We start from the raw sequence: 27,818 nt of genomic DNA, 5'->3' as shown, positions 1-27,818 counted from the left end.
TTATTTAATGCGTTTGATTAATTTATCAGAGAACAAAAGTTTTTCTGTTTTAAATTTTAATGATTCACGCCAACAGCACATAAATAATGGGAAGAGTATAATTTCTGGTCTAAGTTTGCAGATTCATGTGTTTAAGGGCAAGTAGATTTATGTGGAAGCAGCTATAAGAGCACTGATGTCGGCACTTTAACACACCTGTGATGACAGAGTAAAAAAGAGCACGATTGAGCTGAGGCTTCCATCGCCATCCTGTCTACACCCAACCATCCCAACACCTTTTGCCCTTTTCCTGGGCTGTCACAGAGAAACTATAGAATAACACTTCTCCAATCCTTATCCAAACACAGACAAATCCCCCATCAGCCCTGGCCCCAGCTCTGACAGGATGATCCCTGTTGCACGGCAACAGAAAGTGGTCGCTGTCCGTCAGAGGTGTCCCCTTCAAGTAACCTCCACACTTGCCCTGGTTGTGTAAATGATCCCTCCTTATTTGAAAAACATGTTTTTTTTTTTTAACAAGGACTGTTCAGGAGATTAGTCACAGCTAGGTAATGCAGCACAAATGTCTACTTCAAACTTTTTGGAAGACATTTGTGGAATGAGTGCAATTATCCATTAACCAGTTTCCAAACCCCAATCATCTTTTCATGAGGAGCCTATAAAGCAGTTCTCTGACGTTTGTTGTGATGACTTACATTTGCAGTCCTTCATGTTGCGGGTGAGCTGGAATCCAGGTCGACACTCACAAGAGATGCCACCCTTCTGTGCTTCCCTACAGATGTGTGCACACCCATGATTCTTGTCCATGCAGGTGGGCCCCTCCTTTGTGCCTTCAGATTGCACTGTGAAGGAAATAACAGAAACAGAAGAGAGTTGATCTCTTTGCTGCCACTAAGATTGCAGTTTTTAAAACCAAAGACCATTCAGTAAACTAAGAGTTCAGTTTACATTAAATATCACTGAGATGGTAAGTGGGCTAAAAAAATGTTGAAATGCCTGTCACGCATTCTGACCCTCAGTGCCTCATATGCCTACTGGTGACTGACATGCCCAGTACACCTTCACAAAGATTCAAGCACTTGTTGGAACATGCTCACTCTTTTCAGTCTATAAAATGGAGTCTGCCTGCAGAAAGGATAAAACTCCCAGCAGGAGCTGATTCCTTAGACCTGTGATTTTAATTGAGGTAATCCCCCATAAAGGACAAAAAAAAAAAAAGCAGAAAAACACAAAAAAGTACTTTGTTAAACTCTAAAAGTGATTGCACTAAACTAAGGGTGTCAGTACACTTTCATGAATCCTCACTGGTAAAGTACTTCCAAAAGATTAAGACTAAACTAACACAACACAAAAAATTGTTACCAAGTTACCAAGAGAAAGCTTTTCATTATTTTATTGTTGAGGCACCTGAAATCACCGGAGGCCATTGCAGCATTATTGCAGAATTATGCAGAATTATAACATAACACAAATGGATGAAGCAAGCCCCCAGTTTTTAATCTACGCTTAGCTAATGCTGCATTATTTGCAGAAGAGGACAGATGTTTGTCTTAACTGTTGTGAAAACCTGCTACCATTACAGATGCCGTGACAAACCCAGACTCCCTGGCTAATTAAAAACCAAACAGATTTATTCCCTTTTGCCTTCTCTTTTGGCAAACAGAAACAGAGTTAATAAATCTGCTGTCACACTGAAGGGGTCTTTTTGAGGTCTGAGTTCCCTAATTAGCCAACTTAAAATAAAAAAAAAAAATCTGAGGCATTTACATATATGTGAGGGAGTGTTAATGCATGATAATTAACATATAAACTTTTGTATTGCAAAGTCTTAGTGTCGTGTGTCAGTCTTGACAGGTATAAGATGTCACACAGTAGTTTCCATGCTCCTGGTCCCTGTGTAAAAGGCTGCAACGAAAAGCTATCAAGTTGGCAGAAACTGATTATTCACATCACTCTTTCTTAACTTACTTATTTGTGTAATTTAATTTTAATTTCCTTAGTTACAATCTCTTGTTTCCAACATGTTCTGGCTTATAGCAGCAATCGTGAGTCTATATGTTCTTAAAGAAACTGATGATCCAATAGACAATTCTGACCTCCAATGATGTCCATCACTTTTAGTCTGTCAACAAGTGTCAGAAGGTCGTGCAATCCTCTCAGACTTTCCTGTCAGAGCTGTTGACATTCTTGCAGACAGCATGAGCTATCGGACATAAAGTTCAACAACAGCCTTCAACGTTACACAAAGACTCAGAGCTGAACAAACACTGAGCCCAAAAGAAAAGGGTAATGGAGAACTAAGTGAAGTGACCATGAATGAGCATCAACAGAACAGATGCTTTAAAGTGCTGCAAATTTCACGAGTCATGTGGATGTTTTAGTGAAATGTAGGATTCTCTGATCTCTTTTCCCGGCTCGAGTCCACATGCATCTAGAGCGGGAAACAGGCATCCCCGAGCTTAACAGAGGATTGAATTTCCAACCAGTCCCCGGTAAACTAAAAATAACGGACCAAGTTTGTATAAAACATCCTAAACTTCACTTTCACCCTCCCTTTATTTTTATGCATCCCCTATGCATGAATACAGCACTCTTTTATCAATAAAATGCGAGTCTGAGGACAGATCCTGAACCTTCATCTCTCTAAGGACCAATTCAAGCCCAAGTGTTGACACCATGGCCCTTTTCTCCAGCCAAGATCCAGCCATCATCCACCATGAGCAATTTTCTCTAACTTGCTGCCAAAGGCTACAGTTTTTAATCATTTGTTAAAGATGAGAGACAGCAAAAAACATTATTGGAAAAGGACAACAGAGAGAGTAACATCAATGATAAAAAAAAAAAAAACAACCAAAAAAAAACAAGTCACTAAAACAATCTGTTGAGCTGTAACACAAAACTCTCTTCATCACAGACCACTTTAAATTCTGAAAACTGGCCAGAGGATCTTCTTGGAGCTGAATAAGAGCTGATGAAATGTCAACTAAAGAGCAAACCAGAGAGGATAGCTCAAAACAGATAGGAGCCATCTAACTACTGCAGCTGTGGTGAAAAAAGAAAACTGCAATTAAAGAGAGTGTTTAAGTACCCACAACTTCATCCTCTCAGCACAGCTTGTGACCTCTGAACCAAACACTCAGAGGTGTGATGGTGCCAGAAGCCAGTAAAATTCATGTTTTATCATTCCCTATAAGTAACGACAGATGTGTGTCAGAGAACAACTTTGGCATCAAGCTATAGGCAGCAGCCCCTTATCTCACTGTTTAATCAATACAAAGCCTGCTGTAAAACCACAATGTGTGTGTATGGTTTTGAAGTAAATCTGTCAAAACAGCTATTAAATGTTGAGCTGTATGCTTTAACAGTCGCGTTTATAGTTGATTTATGGTAGCATGTTTGTATTTGTTTTCATAGATCTTGTTCTTCATAGAGTGAAGTATTATGAAAACGTAACCAACCCAGTGGCTACAGAGACCGGCGTGCATACAGTTATTCAGACAGCTAACAATACATTACCCCTTCACAATGAACAGGTTGAGTTCTGACTGATTGGAAATTGGCTTAAACTGAAAAAGACACAACGATAACAGAGTTCACCAGAAAGATGAAAAAAAGGAAAACAAAGAACAAGGAAGTATGGATGAGAAGATATTGGCTCCAAAATGTTGGCGTGAGACATCTTTGCTCATCGTGATTTTTGTCTTTTTCACAGCAGGGCAAAGATAAAGGATCAACATCAGAAACACACCAACAAGCGTAGCTCACTTTTCAGCTTGTCTCACATACTTGTCTCACAAAACAGTGCAAAGTACCGACACCACGCTGGGACAATAAAATTTAAATTGATGCCTCCTCATTAGATTGACGTAGAGTCTAAAGTAACCTTTGAAAAGTGTAATGATGTGAGCATTATTACCTGAGCCCAGTGGGCTGAGACAGCCAGGGTTTCTATGGCATTTAGTTGAGTTTCTTTGTGTGCCTCAAACAATGGCGATGTGAAGTTACATTTCCATGGAAGTTCATGTCATTTATGGATTATCCTTTTCATATATCTGATGAAGATGCATTAATTTAACATGAGCCAGTTGTGCTCCCTGTAGTGACATTACTTCATTTAACTGCCTGAGAGTTAAATTTAATAAAAACTAAAAAGTGATTCAGGAAACTGCTGTTAGAACTCATAAGGCTCTCATACCTAAAGAAATAACAGAAGGATCCCTTGGAATAAAGTGACATGGTTTTTTTTGTTCTTCTTTTGAAGCAGAATCCATTTGTGAGTTTGTGGCTCTCCATCTTAATTTGTGAGATCTGCCACAGTGTCTGCAGGACACATCAAACATGAAACAGAAGCTTTCTGAAGCTCATCAGGTAAGGACAACGGGATAGCAAAGGTAGCTACGGATTTACTTAAGATGGAAATGCCTTTGAGTCTACATGGATAGCAGAAAGGGGAAATTAGTTGAAGCTCAAATGATTTTTTTGGTGATAGGTGATGTAAACTCTATAGGTTGTGAGCTACAAACTGAACCAGCAGTTTATTCTACTCTGTAAGAACTGGACCACTTTTTTAAGAATTGCAAAAGTCAAATAAGAACATCCTATTTTCAGATGAAAACCCATTTCTTTTGACGAGAATTTTGCTGGACTGCATGAACCAGACAAGAGTTACTTGCTGGGGTAAAACCTGTCTAACAACAAAATAAAAAATAAAATAATAATAATAATAAAACAGTAAATGTTTAGCATCAATGCATGAGTTTTAGCATGACTCAAAAAACTGGAAAAGAAAAAAATGTAACAACTTCAGCATAGATGCCAGCTCTTGTGATCCTCAAACAAAAGAGCCAAGGAGGCCAGAAGTTCTTCACCACAGAGCTACAAGCGCTCTTAAATCTGAAAAAATCTGTAGTGGTGGGGACTGAAACAATAGGGCTGAAGTAGTAGAAGGCATGCCAAGGGTTTATAGTCTGCTCTGAGTCCATGGGGCAGTGAAAAGAAGGCTCATGGTCTGTCCTGGGCTGCTATCATACAGCTCAGGAGGGGGACGGTCCCCTCTTTGGCTGAGAACAAGCAGTTACCTAGTGTTGGGTAGATACGAACTGAAAAGAAGGGGCCGAAGAATGGAGCCACCACACTATTAAAGCAACATTCCTTCCTCTTAGATAATGGGCCCTTAAAAGTTTTAATGGGAGGATAAAAATGTCAATGCATGGAAAAGAGAAAGCGGAAAGAACCGGACTGGGTTGGGCTGAGCCGCAAAGCAGATGGTCAGATGGGGCAGCGAGCTGGTCAAGGGAGTAACTCTTGCCCTCTAACTTGGTTCATACAGAGTAGAGAGAATCCATCCAAGTGCTACTGTTTGGTTTGTGTGATTTTCGGCTGTGCACAAAGATCTTGTTGGGACTGCTCATTTTAATCCCTTTTTCAGAGAAAAACCATTAAAGGCATAAACAATCAGAGAATGGAAAAGACAGCCACATTTCTGGGTTGATGCATGCCATTGCCAGAGTGCCTGATGTACAACTTGTTTTAGTTAAGCATATTGTGCTCCTAGTATGAACAAAGCCAATCGCTTGAAAGTGGTGAACAGTTAAAATGATATTATTAAAGAGACCAAAGTAGATGAAAACTTTGTAGGTGTAAGAGTCTCTTTAGAATGTCTTGGAATATTATTTAGTGAGTATTTTCATGAGTATTTAAATGTGTGGGTCAGTGGTATGTGCGCTCATATGCGAAAGTATAAGTGCAATCAAAATGTTTTGCATAGGTGTATTTGCATAATGTATGTGTGTTGCAAATGCATTAGTGAGTGTGTGCCCATCTGTGTCACAGGCAATTGTGCAGCACCTGCTGGGTATGTGCCTCTCTCCCCCTCACTCTTCCTCTCATTCTATCAAGGTCACCTCGCTGCGCAATCCCAAAGGACTCCGACAACCTCCCAACAAAAAAAGACAACACACTAGACAGCGCCTAGCCTGCTGGCTTTCTTTAATACACAAGATACAAAAGACACGAGGTGTTGAATGTTATAGAACTGCATTAATTCCCAAATCAAAGGAATAGGCAGGTTAAGAAGATTTAGGTCTCTGCAGACCTTAGTCTGGCCCTCTGGTCGAAGCCATGACAGCCAAGTGTTAGTGGAAAAACCCCACTGGCTCTCTGGCAGTCCGCAAGAGCATGCAAGGCTGGCCAGTTCAGGGATGGCCTTCAATAAACCCACAAGGAAAAGGGATGCCCAACTTAAATGAGGTACGGAGAATTCAGCGGCAAGGCCGCCAACATTTACAAAGGCTAAACCACCAATGTATATTTGCTGAAGGGTGTGGGTGGGTGTAGTGGGGGCATGGGGTCTGAAAACGCTAGACAAAGAGAGAGGATGAGGGCAGATTATATAGGACAGACAGAGACAGAAAGAGAAAAAAGAGCAGAAAAGTCAAAAGGAACAACAAAAAAGTATCTCGTATGTCTTCGTCTTTGCTGCTCCAAGCCTTTGCTCCACTTCCCCAGAATAGGAAAAGAGTCTGGTTATACGGTTGGGCTGCAGAGCAATGGAGCAGTGACTTCTGCACTTGTAAAAACAGTTCTGTGGCCATTGCACAGACAGGCAGACAGGAGGGCATGCCTACTGAGAAACAACAGGGAGAAACATATACGAACGCTTTTGGTTGAAGCACAATCATACAACAACACAGCAAGACCTGAATATAATTAAACACTTCTACACAGAATTTTAGTTTTTGTTTCAAATACTAAAAACTGAATCCCTGTGCATTATCTCATGAAATTAAAACTGCTTAAAATGGACAAGATATCATAAAAAATAATGTTATTTTTATATCAATGACAAAAAAACAGCAATAAAACAGAGTTCAATGATCCTGAGCCTGATTTCACACGAGAGGAATGTCGTGGCTGGAGAGAATGAGCAACTGAGTGTATGATGTGAACATGTATTATGGGTTTGATCTGATTTATTGGAAAATTCCTTATTCTGCTGCAGCTCTGGCAACACAGAAAACACATATCCTGAAGTCAAAACACAACAGTCTTCATCTAAATGTCTTAACAGAGCATGTCTGACTTTGCCTGCAGCAGGATTAAATTGAAACTGAAAAAATTGAGGTGTGTATGTATGTGTGGTGTGTGTGTGTGTGTGTGTGTGTGTGTGTGTGTGTGTGTGTGTGTGTGTGTGTGTGTGTGTGTGTGTGTGTGTGTGTGTGTGTGTGTGTGTGTGTGTGTGTGTGATTAAGCCCATCTTGTCCATTGTGTTGAGAGATTTGCTGCACAAGGGGTAACAACCCCTTTGGGAGACTAATGAAAGTTGTAAACACAGGAAGAGGTTTCAACTGGCAAAGTAAATATTTCCTAGCCCAAAAAAAAGGTCCACTGTACCAAAGAAAAAGGCAACACTTGCATCCACAATCAGGTGAATGATGAGGCAATGAGGCTACATTTGGTGGAAGTAAATTATGTTGTTATGGTAACAACAGTAGAAAAGATAAAAAAAAAAAAAAAAACTTAGATGGAAAGTAGTGTTGTGGTGGTCTGCATTCCTTTTATCACTTCTCTTGACCTATTTTCCATGACACATTTTCCTTTTAACTTCAGACTTTGATTTCTGTTAATCTATGTTTATCTGCTTCTGAGAGTACACTTTGAAGACTTAAAAGCATTAACCTATTACAGACTACTGCAAAAAAAAAAAAGCTGACAGTCAACCCTCATGTAACCATTTTTTCTGCCATCAGCCTTAGATGCATCAAAGTTCACTCAGGTCTGATAATTACATTACAGTCTCAATCTTTCCTCACAATGCCTGCTACACTTGTGGACAGGACTCAGGTTCTTGGTAAATGTTACATCTCACTAATAACTTGAGTTAGCACAACTTTCTCTTTCAACTGTCCTTTTACTTTAGAAAAAATAGGGCCCCACACCACAACCCACAAGGATCCACCGTTTACCCCTCAGTAAGTAATGTAATTAGGTAATGTAATTTCACCCCCCATCTCTACAAATTAATTAATTGAATGCATAACATATTTATATAATCATAAATCAGCAGACACTTAAGGTAATTGGCCAACCAGATACTCAAAAGTGAGCAAGACTGACATTACAGATGTGTGAGATGACTGAACCTGAAAGTCCTGAATTCCAATGTGGTGAATCCCATCTCACACAATATGTCCCAGTCATCCTCATAGATGAAAGAGAAAATAAATCAAACTCAAAGCAGTGGAACTCTTCTTGACCTTCATGGCATTTCTATCACCCACTAAGCACCTTGACTAGCTTGAGATGCTTTAATTCTGGACTGAAGATATTTGAAGGGAATAAATGAACTGACACATTTAGGCCAGCTACATAGTGGAGAACATTGTTTGGCCAGTTACTTCTGTTGAGGTGAGGGGGAGCAAGTCTAATAAGAGACATACCAGCAGCAGCAGCCTTGTCATTAACCAAGAGGCTGAAGACCCCTGCGTCCTAATTTGCAGGGGCTCCCTGCTAACAAAGCCTCGCTACCAGCAGTAGAAACAGAATGACAGTTTTCGGGCAGTCCGGTGACCGACTCGCTGCTGTTCACAGAGAGGCTGGTAGAAGTTGCCCATGGAACACCTGACCCATTAATGGAGGAGGCTAATGTCTTTTTAATGACAACAATAAAGCTCATGAGCAAACCGCACCCCAGGCTTTGCTCTTTAAGAAGTGGGCTGGCAGGATGCATGGAGGGATGCATTTAAACTCACTTGGCTGAGAGATTAAATAGGTTTTCATTTTCTCTAAGATTTTTGATATATGCAGCAGTTCTGCAGGGTTTTTTCCCAATCGCTCGGCAAAGTCACTTCCTCACCACATCCATTCTCCTTAAGGCATGCATTGTTGCAATAAAACAGTAATAATAAGCAGATGAGTGGTTGTTCTGTCTGTTAGTCTTTCACAAATAAGGAAACAATGACAGGGCGCCTATCTGATGAGTAAAGGAAGTTTGTAGATTTATGGCAGCTTTAATCTTTTGATCCAAATGGGTCTTATCTGGAAGCAATAAAGGATGAATTAATATTAAAATGGGACATTAACAGGAACTGAGCACATTAATCAAGAAAAAAGGAGTAAATCAAAGAGAGACAACAGGATCTTGGCAAGATCAGCCTGCTGCTCAAAGTCTGTTTCTGACAGCATTGCTGACTTTGAAACACTTTTTCTTTAAACTACACTCAAAAACACAGCATTTATGAAATGTAAACACTGACAGTTCACTAGGCTAGATTGAAGCTATAAACTAGAATTGAAGATCCTCATTTCACCATCCAGGGGAATCATGAACATCACAATCTGAGGATTCATTAGCTTACAAAACAAAGAGGAGGCAGAGGTGAGCACACTCAGATCCTGCGGTGTATGTTTGGGTTCTGGCTATATGTTCTTCAATAATACTAATACTAATAATACCAATAATAATACAAGATATATATATTAGGGCTGTCAAATAATTACAATTTTTAATCAGATTAATCACATCTTTTAAATTGCTCATGATTAATCACCATTTGCTAGTTTCTAAATGCCTGAAATGTGTTTGTTTGTACTGTACTGTATCAACAGAATAAGACAAAACTACAATCTCTACCATGTTTTAGATCATAAATCAAAATTCATACATCATCATCTCACCAACCGTCTCCATAGTGATAATTTCTGTCATAAAACCACCAGACGTTAAACTGCCAACACTGATGAAGAAACTCTGATTAAACTGATAACCTCGATAAAAACATGTTTTTTCTTTTATCATTGAAGTGTGAGTGTTTGTGCAGCAGTGATTAATGTCCCACAGCAGCATCACCCAAAGTAAACACCTTTGATAAAATAGATCATTGGCTGTTTGTTTTACAAGTTTTTCTTCACTGTTTTACATTAGATGATCACTTTAGTTTTAATATCAGTTAAAAATTCAATACAATCTAGACCTTAAAAGGTCTCTTTTGTGCCCCCCTTTACCCCTTTTATATATATATATATATATATATATATATATATATATATATATATATATATATATATATATATATATATATATATATATGTATATTCAGAGAAGTTGGAAGAAGTTTTATCATGACTAGCAGCAGAGTGTTAAGATGTGACTCTTTGTACTTCCGGCAAGAAACTCTGACAACAGTATAAAAGTAGCAGAAAAATGCAAAACTACTATATTATATAAATTCAAATAGTTGTTTCGTGTTTCTTTAACAAAGTAAACTTGATCTGTTATAAACTGAAGAAAACTGCAATACACATGCAAAAGAAAGACATTTCCTGACACTTTGCTTTGCTGTGATGAAATATATGCATGTCTTTGGCGATGCTGTGTGTGGTGAGTAAGCCTCAGAGCAGGTTGGCTCTTCTTCTGTCACGTCTCTCTCCCACAGGAACGCTCTATAAATAAGAGGTGTATCTACCCGGGGCTACACCTTTAATTGTTTTCTCTGTTCACAGTCTCCCGTAGGCCAGTCTCATACCACAGATACCTTAAAATGCTGCCAAGTGCTAGATTGGTTCAATTTGAAAGGATGGGTGGAAATCAAAGAGATTTATCCCTGTTCTTTCTTTCCCCTCCAGACTGGAGACTTACCTTTTTTCATCCTCCATTTAGGCCTGTTAGGGCTGATCCCAACCTCAGTTTAGATCTACTCATTATATCACTAAAAAGAAGCGCCTAGACCTGACAATTTACATGTTACGTAAAGAACTGACACTATTGCTGCTTAGCGCAACTGGTTGAGGAACAACCTTGTGTACAGAGAGTATAGTTCCTTAATGAGCCTAGGTTTGAATCCCAGCCTGCGGTCCTTTGCTGCAAGTCATCCCCCTCTCTCGCTGACTCTGAACAGAAACTGCTCAGTGAAGACCACTAGAGACACAAAAATCCTCTATTCACAAAAAAAGGGAATGGCCGCATTATTGTCCAAATATTACTTGCACATGCTTTCATTGTGTCCAGCAACTCTAACAACTTCCAGCTAGGGACGCCAATACCAGTATCGGGTATAGTATTGGTCCAATAGCATGTGGATGTACTCGTACTCGGTATTCTTTGAAGTGTTCCGATATTACAGAACGAAATACCAATGTAAAAAACATGGTTGTCATCATTAACTCATTAATGCAAATATATTATTCTGTGTAAATAGTGTGTTGATTATCTAATCTAATCTTATTAAAACATAAACAACAAAGTTATTACTCATGACATATTAAGAATCCAAATTTGGCATTACCTTGGTGAAAGAAGCTTCTTTTGGGCATGTAGGTGCTTTGTCATAGCGGTGAACCAAATGCACAAAAAAAAAAACTTTATCCTCCTTATTTATCACGTTTTTGATAGTTTTCAAGCCTTATATTTTTAACATCGGAAACAAAGTTTTTACTGGTGCTATTTAAAAAAATCTGAATTTGGCATTATCTTGGCGAGAGAAGCGTTACTGTAGGTGCCTTGTCACATCTGTGTAGTGAATCCACAAAAAACACTTTATCATCCTTATTTATGAAGATTCAGATATTTTTCAAGCCTTACACTCCTTGCCATTGAACTGTAATGAGATTTATTAGTACTTATGTTGGTACTTGGTATTGGCAAGCACTCAAATGTAAGTACTTGTACTTTGACTCGGTCTCAAAACAAGTGGTATGGCTGCATCCTTACTTCCAGCTTTCCAGTGTGTGTATGTGTGTGTGTGTGTGTGTGTGTGTGTGTGTGTGTGTGTGTGTGTGTGTGTGTGTGTGTGCGTGTGCGTGTGTGTGTGTGTGAATAACCTTTAGGCCTTTGGATACAGGTATGCTGGTTGTCACTCAGGAGGAATCCTTCTCTGCAGCGACATTCATAGCTGCCCATCATGTTGACACAAATCTGCTGGCATCCACCATTACCTTCTGAACACTCATCCACATCTATCAGGAAACATACATACATACACACACACACACACACACACACACACACACACACACACACACACACACACAAGACAAAACAAAATTTAGATTGGTGTTTGAAGACAGACAATATATTTTACAGGTTAATATTTGACTGAAAGTCATCCAGAATCTTAACATGGTTTAGCATGAGGATGCAAACATGTTCCATCCATATAGAAGTTTTATAGAATAGTTGTGAGCAAGTATATAAATGAGTACAGGGGTAAAAATAAACACCAGCATCAGTCAATTATGCCCATTATCCCATACAAATACAAGGCAATGCATTTCTAATTATAAAAATGTATTAAAAATATAGATAATTAGGTAGATGGAGGCTGTGATTTAAGAACAAATGTAACACAAAGACAAAATATAAGGCACATAACAATGTAAAAATCTTTGGGTATATAAAAAAAAAAAAAAAAAAGCCAGAGCAGTTTGACTGAAGCTGTCTGAGGTGGTTGTGTCTGTCTGATATGGTGCAACAATGGAGCAGCATTGAAAACCTCCAACTGTGCAGCACTAAGCCATAAAAATGCACATGCAGCACAATCCCATGGCCAGAGCGAAACCTGATCCACCTGGGCCAGAGTACCTGCTGAAGACGAGTGTCTGTCAGCCCTGTGACAGGAGGAATGCAGGCAGAGGGAGGAAGGAGGATGGGGAGCAGGAAGAGGGGGAGGAAAAGTGTAGATGGAAAGAGGAGAGACACCCCACCACCACACACACACACTCTCCACTCTCTCTCCCTTACCCCTCCTTTATTTTTAGTGGGTAGGAGTAGGTGCATATACTTTCAGTAAGCACAGAATATTTACCAAGATGTCGCTTAAGGTCTCACTCTGTTATGGAGCAAGAAAGGGAAGCTGACCACAAATTAGGGTTGCTGAGTTCATTTAAGCTGGTAATGAATTGTGGGCTTCCAGCAGTTCTTTTCATCTCACACACCCACGTACAACTCGTCAAGCACTTGTGTCAAAAGACGTGGATACACATGTTTATTACAGAGAGAAAAGATTTTGTACATTGAAATTTTAATTTGTCTGCCTTGCAGCACAGTCTTCCCCCGGTGCATGACAGAGGTGCAGCCATGAAGATGACAATGTGCATTCTCCCTTCCATCAGAGACCTGTGCTTCTTGTCTCTTCCTGCCAGCCACATTGGAACCTTATCCATCCCTCTGCTCAGTGCATTAATAATCTGCTGTGTACACAAGGTTTTTTTTAATAAACCGTCATGCGAAACTAATTTGCTGTCTATTTGTCCAGTCTGAGAAGGCCTCTGGATTAAGTTTCCTTTCTGGGGAATTCTCAGCTTGGGAAGAGATAGAAATTAAACCTTACTCTGTCCTCTCATTTCTTCCTTTTCTACACAGAAATCTGCACACATGTCAATTTATTGTTGTAAAAACACATGTGGAGTGTTCACACAGCCTGACTAGACAGAACCCTCGGGGGCTGACTAAAAGGTCACCACGGGTACCACTCATGACCCTTGATGGCTTGCCAAGTCTGCTGTCCTGCTCTCAAAAAATGCGTCATACCAGTCAAGGCTGATGGAAAATCATCACCCAGCAGTCAGGTAGAACATAGCCCTCTGAAAAAATACATTTAAAGTAAAGTAAAGGTAAAGGGAGAACTATTTATGGTCTCATCTCTTCATCATGAAAGTGGCAGCTCCAGAGAGAGGACCCTGGAACTGAGGCAAGCTGCCAGCCACCTACAGCTGCACCTTTGCAGATAAACTGTTAGCAGGTACCAATACACCTCCACAAGTCAAGAGGAAAATATCCTAACATATGCATAAAGTCACTGCTTCCCTCTCCCTTAAAACACACACACACACAAACCACAAAATTTCAAACATATAAAAAGCTACACAAATACTACAGTCCTCAATGCATGAACAAAATGCCCATGAGATATGCAACCAGCCTCAGAGGGCCCAGGGGGAATTCTCTTTTCATACCCTCAGCGCATCAATGAAGGTTTCATTTCCTGATTCCTTCATCCCTCCAAATGAGGCGTCGGCTGTCAGTAGATCTCTCTTGTTTAAATAGCTCCCATAATTGCCTGTGTTGTGTGCTGGGCAAGGCTGGCTTCCAAAGCAAATATTTCCAAGCGGAAAGGGGTTCTGGCATGTCCAAGAGAAGTGCTCATGTTATTTGGACTTAAAACATTTTTTAAAAATTCTCTAGAGGGTGGAAAAAATGTTTTAATCAAGTTAAAAGGACTGCCTCACTTCTGAAAAATGAGACATGTGCTCTATCCCTGCTTCACTTGAGGAGACGAAGGGAAAAGGAGCGTTCAAACGGAGAGAGATTAAGAGATTGGTTGTGTTTGCGGAGGCCATGTCGGCTGGTTTCTCAGATAGCCTTGACTGTATATATAACATTTGGCCTTGCGCAGAGCTTTAGAGCCATGTAAACATGGCGGTTGCCTTACAAAAACTCCTGAACCCCTATTTTGGAGAAATGCTCAACTCTTTCGTTCTCTTTTTTTAAAGGGTTCAGTGACTTTGGGGAAGTTTATTGCTGACTCAAACTTTTTTTTTCTCAAGAGGGAGAGTGAAAAACTGCTGCTATCTGTCATCAAAGCTGTCTATGTATCCATCGCACTGCTTGGCCTCTGCCTGGATCAGACAGAACTGTCTCTGTGGTCTAGACAGACCAGAGACAAGGAGGTGAGTGGACAGACACTGGCCTCTTTTGGCATTTCATATACAGGAGTTGAAGAGGTACACACTCTATAATAAGGCCACAAAACGACAGGCAGCACAGTGAACTGCAGAGCCTGTGCTGCTCTGGTGAATAAGAAGGCATCACTTTGGCTACTGTAACACAGGCATGATCAAGGTAGGGAGAGGCTCAACTACAATTAAAATAAATGTACAGTCTTATTCTAAACTGGATCATAGGATTTCCTCTTTGTCGCCTCTGAAGTTCAGTGATGACGCTTTCACCCTTCTATCTTTGATGAACAGTAATCATAAGGCCAGTTTTGAACTTGAGCACAAAATGAACACATAGATTTGGGTTAAATATTCTTTGTCACTTTGACTCTAGTCAGCTGAGTTTGTATAAACCAATATGTTGCGGGAAGTCCTGATCTTTCATCTGCAGAACACACTCTCTTATATCATTAGAAGGGAGGCTGACTAATGGAGGCTGGAAGTCTTAGACACTTACAGTATTTAGCTTTGAACTGTTTATTAGTTCCAGTGCTTCCTGTCTGCCGGACCCACTGTATCTACACACCTAGCTGATTCACATCTGCTAAGCAAACGCAAATAAACCGTACCATTTCATTTTTAAATCAGCAGCAAAGCTTGATTTTGATGCTATTACACAGACAAAAATAATAAAGCTTTGATTGATCTCAGACTCTTAATTCTGGGCCTGGGCCCATCTCCCAAGTAACCAATTTGGTAAATAAGCACAAATTAAGATTCCAAGTCCAGTCTCTTGCTACGTTCTTTCCTAAATGAAAAACTATGAGCTAAGATCATGCTGAATGGTATTCCTCTGTTCCTCCAAAGCAAGTCTGGAAGTATTTTAACAACAAAACCCTGGGATAAGTGTTTGGGTGGACGGTGCTATGCCAAGGAGACAAGAGGCCCTGACTTGACATCTGACAGCTTCCAGTCTGCTACATGCTTACATCCATAAGCCCAATCTCAGGCTTGAGTTTCCCCCAAAGCCCTGCCAGTGGGCTCAGCTGGAATTGCTCATTTCATGGTGAATGGTGCTAAGCAATCCTGTGAGAGAGTTGATAGTCTTCAGGAGCCAGCTAATACACCAATCTCAAATCTATCCTTTAACTCATCTCCCCAGCTCCTCTCCTCTGAGCTGTGGAGAGTCTCGTGTCCAAAACAGATCTGTGCATGTTACAACAAAAGCAAGGTGACTGCTCACAGAAATGAAAGCTGAATTATTTGCATCTGCAGCTCCTCCTCAAGAGTTACAAGGGGATCACAGGCTTTTTCAAGCTGGGCCCTAATCTTTTAGTATTTCAGTGTAAAATATAGTATTAAAGGCCACAGCAATTAAGTGAGAACACTGACAACAATTAAACAACTGCAATGCTGTACAATAGGAGGAATTAAGCGCTGAGAAAGTGCCAGTATTTAGGGTATTAACTGGATATTCTGTTGAAAATGATGGAATTGATGCCTGCAGATAAAAACTTTATTTTGTTTGTTTTGCTTTTAGCCTCAGTTGTGTCATTCCTTTTATTGCCTATTATAGTATTTGTGCAGAAGGGCAACTGGATGCTTACAAAAACTCATACAGATTCCAAAAATATAACATTTTTTCCCCTCAGACACAGAGAAACTGCTGGCAGTAATTTATTTCCACATAACAAAGATGAATATTTAGCTGTGCTTCGACTATGGGCATTTAAATCAGACAAATTTCAGAATGCCCCAGTCCCCCGGAGGCCGTTTTTAGAGGCTCTGTGAAGTGTGGCTGTTTCCACGGTTTGGAAAACCACAAACACACAAAAAAATGTTTTTAGAAACCCTCACGTATATTCCAACTATATAATGTTACCCCACTCTTGCCAGGGCAGCTTCCTCTGCTCTCATTCATGTGTAGACTGTTGTCTTCCTGCAGCAACTTAGCTCCTGCAAGATTTTAACATGAGATTTTCCTTCAGTAAGACTTTAGTAAAGTTCTTTCTGTTATGCTGTCAGATCCTTTTTTTTGTTGCAGTGTTTAATGGCCTCTTTATATTGCAGCTATTTAGCATGAACAGGGTTCTTGCAAAGATGTGTTCGACTTTATTTTCCAACCAAATATAACTGAAAATAGGACAGACGCAAAAAAAAAAAAAAAAGAAAAGAAATTCTTAAATGGATAGAAACCCATATCTGCTGCTGATGACAGGGGTGTGGAGGTTTTCCTAATTGCCTCAGAGAAGTGATGAATGTATTTAAAAAGCTGCAGAACACATCAGTGTAACGGTCTTAGATAGCCATTTTATACACAACACAATCAAGTCAATAATAATAATAAAAATGATGCATATTAATGCATCAGTCTGAAACTTCCTGTTTAGAATATTTAACTCTGTAATATGATCACAGAGGGTTAAAACAGTTTCAATAGTTCTCGGAGATGGAGAGATGGAGGAGATGACTTTTGTGTTATATGACAGAGAAAGCTCTTGTATCAAAAGATGGACATTTTTAACACGAGCAGCGAAAATATCATTTTTCTGTACAACTTCACCTTTTAGCCAAGCAATGTTAAATGATGCGACCTTTTCTTATTTGCTGCTTCAAAGGTTTCCTCAAAACCCATCCAACACTATAATGTAGTCACTTTTGTGTTATAGATCAAGTTACGTCTTTGGGGAAGGTTAAAGTAAAAGGGCATTCATTTCCCTATAGATTGCATTGGGAATTGAGCCCTGCCCAATCAATGCAAACCAAATCAGTGTTGGTCAATAGAAATCAAAGGAATGTGGCCTGTTAACTTGTGTGTATTTGTGTGTGGATGATGTGGATCCCCAAATTAGTTCTCCGACTGTGAGTGACATGTCCTGACTGACAGAGAACAGAATGATGAATGTAAGTAAACAAAGCAATGACAGAAGTCTGGTGGGGCTCTGTCAAACTTTTGTAACGTCTATTTCAAGCCTGCCTTTGTTTCCCCAAGTGAGTCACATGCAGGCTGCATGCCATTGTGGCATTTCTTTTGACAGAAAAAGGAATATCTTCATTTGGGTCTTTCGGGGCCAGATAGAAGTGAAATGTTGTGATTTGTGGTTGGAAGAAAAGGGAGCATTTGTGCATATGCTTATGATATTTAACTACTTGAGAGGGGCTTAACAAACTAGCAATGATAAGAGTATATTTGGGTTTCTGTGGGACCTTAACCAAAACACACAGGTCATAAATGTGGGGATGCTGGTGCTACAGTGGGGAACTAATAGCCTTCCTGCATCTGGTTTTCATTGTTAAGAGGATGTGTGTTTTGGATTAAATTGACACTGATTCCTCTGTTTTTCTTCAGACTTTTTTACAGCTTCACCATGGAAGAGTGTGTGGTGATTAAATACCATCCTTCCCTCACCTCTGTGAGATAAAAGTCATGACAGTTATAAAATATGTAATTAAACTCTTACACGCTTCACCTCATGTCTTCTGTGTGACTTCTCAGAAGGTACAATAGCTCTCTGTGATGTAAATTATATAGTGAGTGACAACTTTCTCAACACAGACAGAAGCAGTGTGTTGTGATATTGCATTGCTTCCACATTGCTGACTTTCTGACATCTTTGTGGGGTTTGTGGCAGACAGGGGGGAGACTTTAGAAACTAGAGCGTCCCCAGTGAGGCGCACAAGGCAGTGTTCTGCTTCACGTTCCACTGCCTTCTGCCACCGCCCAATGTCATTATACTGCCAACACATCCAATTACAAGGAGCTGCGTGGCACGTGCAGCAGTCAGCAAACAAAGAAGACATGGACAGAGATGTGTGTAAGCTGGCCTAAGTTGTGTCCTAGAGGTGACAGTCCCTCTCATTGTTACTCACTGGATGGGCTGAGTTTAAATGTAGTGAAACCAGGGGGCAACATGACATCAAATCATTGCAGCTTTGTGGAAGAGCAAAGTAAATCTACAGAAAAGCACTTTAAAGACTGCAGACTTTAAACTGACTATGAACTTTTAAGGATCAGGTGAGTGTCTCCTCCTCTGCAGCCTCGGGCACATCTGGCCTATAAGGGCTCTGAAGGTCTGACCTCGTCTGGGAGCCAGCTGCTCAGATTCTCCATTCCAGGGCCAAGGGGGACTAATCTTTTCTCAGTGGCAAAAAGGAGCTTAAACCTGGAAGAGGAAGCTGGGGCCTTAACATGAAACCTCTGCTATACCTCTTCCTCTTCTTTCTTGTGTTTGTGTTGAGGATTATTCCTTCAGCAGAGTAGAGCAGGGGTATTAGAATGAATTAAATTCTCAAGAAAAATAAGTCTTAAGAGGACTTTCAGGTCTCAAGAATTTAGATTTGTAATTTGGTAGCTTAATATTTACCATATAGTTTGTCCTCAATGCCAGTGAGATTAAAAATAATTACCATTTAACAAAATGTTGGATCAATGTCATTGCAGGAATATAAAAGAAATTTTAAACCTCGTCTACATCTTCTTTTCAAGTCTGCCCTCTTACTAACAGGTCGCTTGTGAAGGAAAAAAACAAAAAGAATAATCATGGCAGATGGTGGGGGGCAAAAGCTCTTTCTGTGTTTGATCGTGTAAGTGTTCTATGACAAATTATCAAAGGGATCGATGGATGCAACTCCGTGTGATGCAACAGCAGCATCCACACAACCATATATTGCAATTACACACCTGCATGCAAGGCAGGAGCTGATCCGCGGCACAGCAAATGATCCGTGCACAGCTGAACGCCATTGCTAAATGACATGGAAAATAGCAGTTCTTTACTCTGTAGATACAAGTGATGAAGACGCAGGGAGTGAGAGGGAAGCAGAGAAAGACAGAAATACAAGAGAGGCACAGGTTCATCGTCAAGAAAGAACAGGTTTACAAGTGATTTAAAGATGTGTTTTCCTTTCTAGTGCCATTAAATCCCAGCATTACATGTAGCTCACCAGGTAAATGTGGGGGTGTGTTGCTTTGTATGCCCACATGTAAAGGTACTTTAATCACAAAACACTGTTGACTGCGGAAACATTTTTCTATTATCTATATCTGAAAGTAAAACTTTCTGTAGCATTTTACTTACTCCCCTAAACAAACTGGACAGTTGGGGTTATTTGGCCTTTTAACATTAAGTGAAATGCATAATGCCGAGTTATAACCAAGAGTTAAGTGGTTTCTGAGTAGCTACAGGTTCTGACTTCAGGGTTTTAAAACAAAAGGAACCTGGGGCGGGTGGATGGGGGAGAAGGAGCAGGACAGAAAAATGGAATGGGAGTGGGCAAATGATGTCTATGTTAAGTAGATTTCAGCAGCAGGAAGAGTGCAATATTTTCTCCATTTTATAACCTTTTAAGTGTAGCAAATCTGCTGTGAAGCTAGTTTGAATGGCACACTGGTGAAATTTTAAACCATGGGAAAGCATGTCAACTCACGGCTCACACTCTGAGCTCTCAGTTCAGGGTCAAGCTTTTCATAAATTGTCACATTTTCTTCTGACTTTTTATTAAAAAAAATGAGTCTCAGTTTTCCTTTTCTGGAAACATGTGTGGAAACTACCTGTTATGTGAGCAAGGAAATGGCTAATATCTGAATCAGCAGTCTAATAAGTGCTCAATTGAACCTTAAAACATACATTACCATCTATGATGTGACATTAGACGTGCAGAGCAAAGGATTTATGCAGCTACATGGGCTACATCAGGCTGAGTTTGAAACTTGACATATGCAGTTTAATATATGCTGTCCTAACAGCGCTCAGCTACACATTTACATCTGCTGTAAAATGCATCTGTGTTTTAGCATCTGGCAGGCGAAAAGTCACTTGAACACACACAGCTGCAGCAGAAATACACTCACCTAGACAATTGTGTCCATCATGCGCCAACCGGAAGCCATCGTAGCATGTGCACCTGTAATTTCCTGGGATGTTGATGCACTCATGGACACAGCCACCATTGTATTCAGTCGCACACTCATCAACATCTACAGAGAGAAGACGAGGTGTGAGCATACATAATTTATGCAGTCTTACCGGAATAGTTCAACAAGGAAACAATCCTAATCTTGTTCTTTTTTTGCCAGACTTGATGAGAGGATAATTTTTGTTAAATACAAATTCATATTTTGTTTGTAGTCAATCAATGGCAGTTTAAACAAGACAGAGTCTTACGCTGGCGATTACAAGCTTCTACAGTGATGGATTAAAAAAAATTAGCTTTGCTGCTTAAAGCATCAGAGATTAAAAGTATTTCTTGAATGGAAGAAAAAAAAACTTTATTTAGTGGGCAAGTTTTTTTTTTTTTAAACTATTGGCAGTGGTACTACTATACTCTAAAAAATGAGAAGGTACATCAAGGCATGTTGCATTCTGCAAAGGGATGGAACACCATTTTTTGCACTCACATTACTTCCAGTGCAACTGGTTAGGTTTTGTTTGGCTGGAATAATCTAATTCAGTGTAAGGTAAGGTAGAAAAAGAAAAAAGAATCGAGATGGTGGACCTAAACAACAACTGAGTCGCACATCAAAGATAATCAATTAGCTGTTATTGTACCTAAATTTGATCCTCTACAAAATTACACCACCATTTTTGGTCAAATTTATTAAATTAAACAAATTATAATACTTTGAAATACAATCTATTTTAATGTTTAATCTGAATAAAACTGTGTTTTTTATATGCAATGGACAGATATATTTATTATTTGGCTATGAGGACTAGAAATGAATTCAAATATGATTTTAGAGGCTGATCTAGCAGTTTGAACCTGAGTAACCTCATTTTTAAGAAAAAGTCCAAAGCACAACGCCCTAAAACAACACAAGGTGCACCCACTTTAGTAATGATTAAGCAAAAATTATACAACATCCTAGCAGACGTTATATAGTCTTCATGCAAAGAACGCTAACATCTATTGTCCTATTCAATTTAATATATGTGTGTGCTTAAGCATTTTCATTTTTACAGAGCTTAGGTGACCTGAATGCTCCTCTTTTACTCATAAGAGTACTTCAGAGAATGAAACAGCTCTGGCAATTAGTTGATTCACCTGCTACTGATATAACTTGAGTATATGCCACAGTTTCACTGATTTTACGGTTTTGTTTTTAAAGTTTAATACTGATTGCTAAGGTTTTATGCCACATTTAATACCCTAAAACTTGACCTGATTCATGCCAAGACGTTGCTTTTTCCCCTTGGAATTTTGTTGTTGGCAGGATGTAAAAGTGTCAACAGGGTTTTGTTCAGTACAGAACAATAAAAACCTCTCTACCATGACACAACGGATAAAGTCAGTGGCAAAATATGTAGCTATCATTACAAATCATATACTTGGCCAAGAGTAAAATAAATTAAGTTATTAAGCCAAATCAAATTAGTCCATATGTGTGCAATAAGTCAGAAAGACATCTTTAAAAACTTGGCCCTGGGCATTTTTGAAAGTACTCACACTATGAACGAACTGTCAGTCATTACTTAATAAAATACAAATATTGGCCATGAGAATGATATGTTGATTTAACCCTGAGGGTTTTCAGCTCTGGCTATTAAAACTGAAAAAATGAAAGAAAGACAGAGAGCAGACTGGTGAGAGAGGCTAAGTGTGGTTATCCTTTTTGGTTGTGATGATGGTTGAGGAGCTCTTACTGAAGACAGCCAGACAAGGTGGGTTTAGAACAGGGTACTTCCAGTCGGCACTTACTGGCCCATTTAGACTGATTTGTTCACATTTACTGTCATGTCAAACAATGCAACCTTTAAAATGTCTATTTACAGTCTACTTAGAAAGTACTTTGTTTGTTTTCCCCCACATTTAACGCAGCCTTATGACTTTTAATTTCATTTTTCCTATTCAGTTGAAACTCAATATCCTATTGTGACAAGGTGAAAGCAGAACGTGTGTCAGTGATGTGACGCCTACATTGCAGTTTAAGAAAAAATGCATAAAAAGAATACATAGGTCATATATGTGAGAGGTACCAACTTTAACTATTTAAACTTGTGAAAAAAAAAACTTTTCTGTTATTAAAGTGTCAAAATATCATGTGGTGTGACCATCCTAACTTGATTTTTGCTCGAAGAACTTGGAGAAAGTTACACATTAGCAGAGCATTTACCATCTCCCATATTAAATATTTTTGTACTTTTATATACTATAGATTATGCAAATATACAAAAGATTTTGTTTATTACTTTTTTAGAATGTATTTTTAGGCAGTTTGATTATTTTTTGACCTATAAAACAGAAGATAATGTACCATCTTTGTGTAATATTACAAAAAAAGAATAAAATTAATTTCACATCAGTATTTTATCAAGACATGCCAGTTGCCAGCTTATGAAAGTAAATTAAAGTAGCGACATGATTGATGATATTTTATTCCCGATAGAACAAAAACAACATATTAGATGTTGAAACAGAGACATTATACCATTTGATAGAAACATTAGAAATAATTGAAAATATGTTGAATTTGATGGCAGCAACACATCGTATTTTTTTCTTTCACATCTCTTATCTTTTCTATTTCTGTATAAAGTATTTTTGCATCTTCCAATTTAATTTGACTCTTTTTTCTCTCTGACATTTATGCTGGTGTTAACACTGAAATTTTGCAGTTGGGATTAATGAAGTACATCTGATTCTTATTCTGATAATAATGTAAAAAAAATTTAGAAAATCAGGAAGAATCTCTGTGCGCTTGTATCTGTGCTGGTATGGGGTTGCATTAATGGATATGTGGTGGGCAGCTTCCACATCTGTGAAGCTCCATCAGTGCTGTAAAATAGAGGGGAAGGTTTTAAAGCAACATCTGCTCCCTTTAAGACATCTCTTTCAGGGAAGGCCTTGCAGATTTCAGTAAAACAATGCTAAACCACATACTGTCATGCCCTGTCTCGCTGGCTTCCTTTCTGGCTGAGCACACCTAGCCCCTGATCACCTCATCAAACTCCAGCATTAAAACATTCAGCCATTCTTTGCCAGTCTTTTAACAGCTCTCCCTGAGGGATTAAGCCCCCTCTACTTACATGAAGGTTTGGATTTTGCCTTCACCTACAATCCTTTTTTTGTTAAATAAATCATTTTTCTTTCGCCTGAGATCAGCCTTCAAGTCACTCCTCTGCAGAGCCATGACACATCACAACAGCATGGCTTCACAGGGGATGAGTCCGGGTGCTGAACTGGCCTGCCTGCAGTCAAGACCTTTGGGGGATATGGGACGATATTCCTCTCCTAAAACTTCAGTAACGGGTCTCCTCACTTCCCAGACGTTAACAGACAGTTGTTAAAAGACGGAATGCTACACAATGGTTCACATCACTTCTGGAACTACTTTTTACAGATGTGTTGCTGACATCAAATTTCAAAATGAGCTAATATTTTCCTTGAAATGGTAAAATGTTTCAGTTTCAGCATCTGACATGTAGTTTATGTTCTATCGGGAATAAAATATGGGCTGATGAAATTTGTAAATCGTTGAGTTCTGTTGTCATTCACATTTTACACAGCATCTCATCTTTTCTCAAACTATGGTTGTATGATAAAAGATTGAATTTTAAATCTGTATGGAATTTATTCTTTATTGGTCTATTTGAGCAAATTTGTAATTATATGAGGCCTTAATATAATTTGTAGTAACCAAAAAATAATTTGGTGCGAAGTTTTAAAGTAGTCAATTCTGTGGAATTGTAATTCAATAATAAAGCATGCTTAAATTAATGTTGTGTTATTTGATACTTTGGTATTTTTTCCAATTTACTCGGAAAACAAATATAGGCTAGACAGTTACCTCTTGAGGTTGTTAAACCAAAAAAATCTTGTCTGCATGGCTGAGAGGCCGTCAGGTACTCTTTTTTTTCTTTCGAAATGTAATCAGTCCAACATGCTTTGTTAAGAAGTGGCATCAGTTTGGCTATGTATGCAACATTGAAGGCTGTGTTTGAGAGAGGTTGCCCTTCAGCAAATTTCTCCTCACACTGTTCAACCTATTGGTCACATTTTTAGACTAAAGCTCCTTAACTTGGCCAGGCAGCAAGTTATAACAGGAGTCTTTGAGGGGCTGTTACTACCTTCCTCTATCTAAGAATTATGGAGATACAAGTAGTTTTAGTTCACCATGGATGGATGGATGGATACAACCCTGGTAGTTCCTTTAAACTCGGTAATTATTTCTACTTTGATATACACTTCCACTTCCAACTGTAAGACCTAAAAGAAATGTGTGCTTTCTTCTAAATTATGTCAACTATAGAAAAGTCTGATAAGTGTGTTTTCACTTCCTGTTTTCTCCTGTCCACTTTGAAAACAAATCGGTGAAAGCTTGGTGCAGCACACAAAATTATTATGAAAGGTCAATCAGCAGTCAGCCAGATAGTTGTGTGTTTTTTCTAGATTTTGTTTATTTATTTTTTGTTTGTATCAACCTTGAGAATCCATCAATTAAACTAACCTTCAGTTCAATAGAAACCTTGCCATGCAAATATTTTACAATAGACTCAATAAAACCAACTTTTATGACCCACAGGCACAAAGCCATGAAAAGCACCCGGTCAAGTAAATGAAAGAATAATACTGGTTTAAAAAAAAGGGCATTGTGAAATATGGTTTTGTAATGGTGGTAATAAAAATTGTTGGATATAATGATCTGGGGGCTTTGTGCACATTGAAAAAGGCTAGAAAAACAGACCTGTGTCAGGGATTCTATGGCCTGCCTCTGGCTGTGGAAATATCCCTGACAGCTTGGCAGGGTCTCTGACTGCTGCTTCAGCCGCTATCTTAATTTTCTCCTCAAACATGTGTAGGAAATTTACTGCTTCATTTCATCTTGTCACAAAGGAGCACTCTGCACCTGGCTTTCCCCCCTACCACCGTTTGCAGCTCTCTCCTGGTCCCTCCTCCCTATTTGAGAAAATTGCAAAGCTAATGAGTTATATTAACTGAGGCAGAAGCTCTTATCAAGCCTGTCACTTGCCTGGGGCTGAGGTTCAGATATATAAGGCATCACACTGCACAGAAATGAACAGAAAATTCTGTCTCCCATCACCAGCTGAAAACGAGCCGCAACCAGTCAGACTTTTACCTTCACAACGTTTGCCATCTCCTTTATAGCCTGACTTGCAGATACATTTGTATGACTTTGGGGTGTTCTGGCAGATGGCATCCATGCTGCAGTTGTCAAGTGACTTTGCACATTCGTCCACATCTAGAAGAACAAGAGAGAAATCAGCAAGTTATTAAAGCTTACTTGATGATTGTGTTACCCTTACAATCAAAGATAACTGTCAAACTCCATGTAATTCAGCGACATTTGATCACTACTTTCAATGAAAATGAAAACACACAAAAAAGCAAAAATGAACTCTTTACAAATAATACAAAAGTTGTATAGATATTTCAGTCTGGATCAACACTGACCAACAAACCAAGTCTGCCATCCCTGCAGCTAGTAAGGCTGTAAAGGACTTTTTGACCAGCAGCTGTTTTGGGGGATTAAAAATACATATTTCAATATTAATATATTAATAAAAAAAAAAAAAGTAAACAAGAATGTTCAAGCCCAGACGAACCACATTTTCTTATACTTATCTAGTACTCAAGCATGAATAATTGATTTAGGGACAAAAAATTCCTTCATAGAAAAACGTATCTGTTGTGTAACTCCCTGAAATATAAATAAGGGAATTTGGAAGGATAAGACTGGAAATGGATTTAACCAGAAGCATGATCAAGTTTGCCTTCACAGAGCCCCTAATCCCACCAAATTCCAGTTAACTAGCCCAGGTGTTTAGGATTACCCCCCTGCACACAGAGGAAGGGCAGCTTAACAAGGTTTACATAGCTCCCAAAATTCACTCTTATCACAGGCCCTCTGCAGGAGCTGCCTGATCCCAATGGGAAATGACCTGCAACCTAAACTCCTAAACTTAGCATGTTGGCTATACCTCCCTATCCCTGCAGGACATTAAGTCTGCAGCGGAAAGAAGTGACATTGCAGGATGCCTAAACTCCACTGACCAGGAAAATGAGACCTTTTTTTAAGGTCTAGATTTTCTGAAATATTGAACTGATTATTACAACTAAATAGATTTTTTACTGTAAAAAAGTGAAGAATGAACAAATGATATATACATTTTATTTTTTTATCAACGGCTGTTTACTTTGGGTGATGCTGCTGTTTGTAAGCTGTGATTATTCTGATTAAAATTTTTAAACATTTGACAGCCCTACTTATAATACAACACTATCTGAGCAGACATTAACCTTAAGCATTTTTAATAAGATACAAAAACCTCATAAAGAGGTATGAGGAGGGATGAATGCATTGGTAAAGTGCAACACTTTCAATCACTCATGCATTCAAGACTCGTTTAAGAGTGTTTATGACCAGGGTTTTATCTGAGCAAAGGACAGCCTCATATGATGACAAGCTAATAGAGAGCAAAATTCTGAATTCTGTACCAAAAAAAAAAAAAAAGAATCAGTCAGTGCACAGTTACATGCATAGTTGAGTAGAGTTCAACTTGGTCATTAACTGGACCATTGTCCCAGTATACTTGCATGAAAATTGAGTTTTGACTAAGGTGCAGTATGTCCAGCTCATCAATCTAATTATTCTGCAGCTTCCAGCTTTCATTGTGGGAGATCATCAAAGTGTCCCCAGATTTAATGGACAGATGTTGACTTTAATTTACTTGAATCATGATTTTGTTGGAGGATGCCACAGTGATCTGATCAAAAATTTTTTAAAGCAGAACCACAGTCTGGAAATGCTTCATCTGACTGTCAAGTGACACAGCTGACGGTCAGATGTAATGTGTAAGCAATTTCTGATCATTTTTTCCAGACCGAAAGAACACAAGATGTGAATGAGAATCACCTTATGGGGATTTTAAATATATTAATACGTTGATACTTTACTGTTTTTAATAAAGATGCAAAAAGGTGTAACTTTGGAGACTGTATGGAGCACTCATCTGAGTATGGCTCATCTGAGTTTAGTTGACAGTATTGGATTTATCTTTATCTGAGTGTGTTTATCTAATTTAAAGTGCTACAGTTTCATATAAATCTAGTTGGACTTCCATCTTTACATGCATTTTAAAAGTCCTGTTTCATTCTGTTACATTAGGGGTCTTTTTTTCAAGTGTCAAACAAACATTCTTAATACT

At 39.0% G+C, this 27,818-nt stretch overlaps 1 protein-coding gene across 2 annotated transcripts in view; it reads right to left on the bottom strand.

Annotated features, from left to right (window-relative positions):
• scube3 (signal peptide, CUB domain, EGF-like 3) overlaps positions 1-27,818 on the bottom strand; it is an 80,763-nt gene that overhangs the window by 31,422 nt on the left and 21,523 nt on the right. For both annotated transcript variants that reach the window (XM_042004098.1, XM_042004099.1), the window contains exons 2-5: positions 25,730-25,852; positions 20,504-20,629; positions 11,818-11,952; positions 696-842 (exon numbers count right to left, since the gene is read on the bottom strand). In XM_042004098.1, coding sequence (XP_041860032.1) covers positions 696-842; positions 11,818-11,952; positions 20,504-20,629; positions 25,730-25,852 — 531 coding nt within the window. The remainder of the gene's footprint in view (positions 1-695; positions 843-11,817; positions 11,953-20,503; positions 20,630-25,729; positions 25,853-27,818) is intronic.

Source organism: Melanotaenia boesemani, chromosome 13 (assembly GCF_017639745.1).
Source record: "Melanotaenia boesemani isolate fMelBoe1 chromosome 13, fMelBoe1.pri, whole genome shotgun sequence".
In the NCBI taxonomy this organism is placed as follows: domain Eukaryota; kingdom Metazoa; phylum Chordata; class Actinopteri; order Atheriniformes; family Melanotaeniidae; genus Melanotaenia; species Melanotaenia boesemani.
Note: the sequence above shows the minus strand (reverse complement) of the source record. Positions and strands in the feature narration are given on the sequence as shown.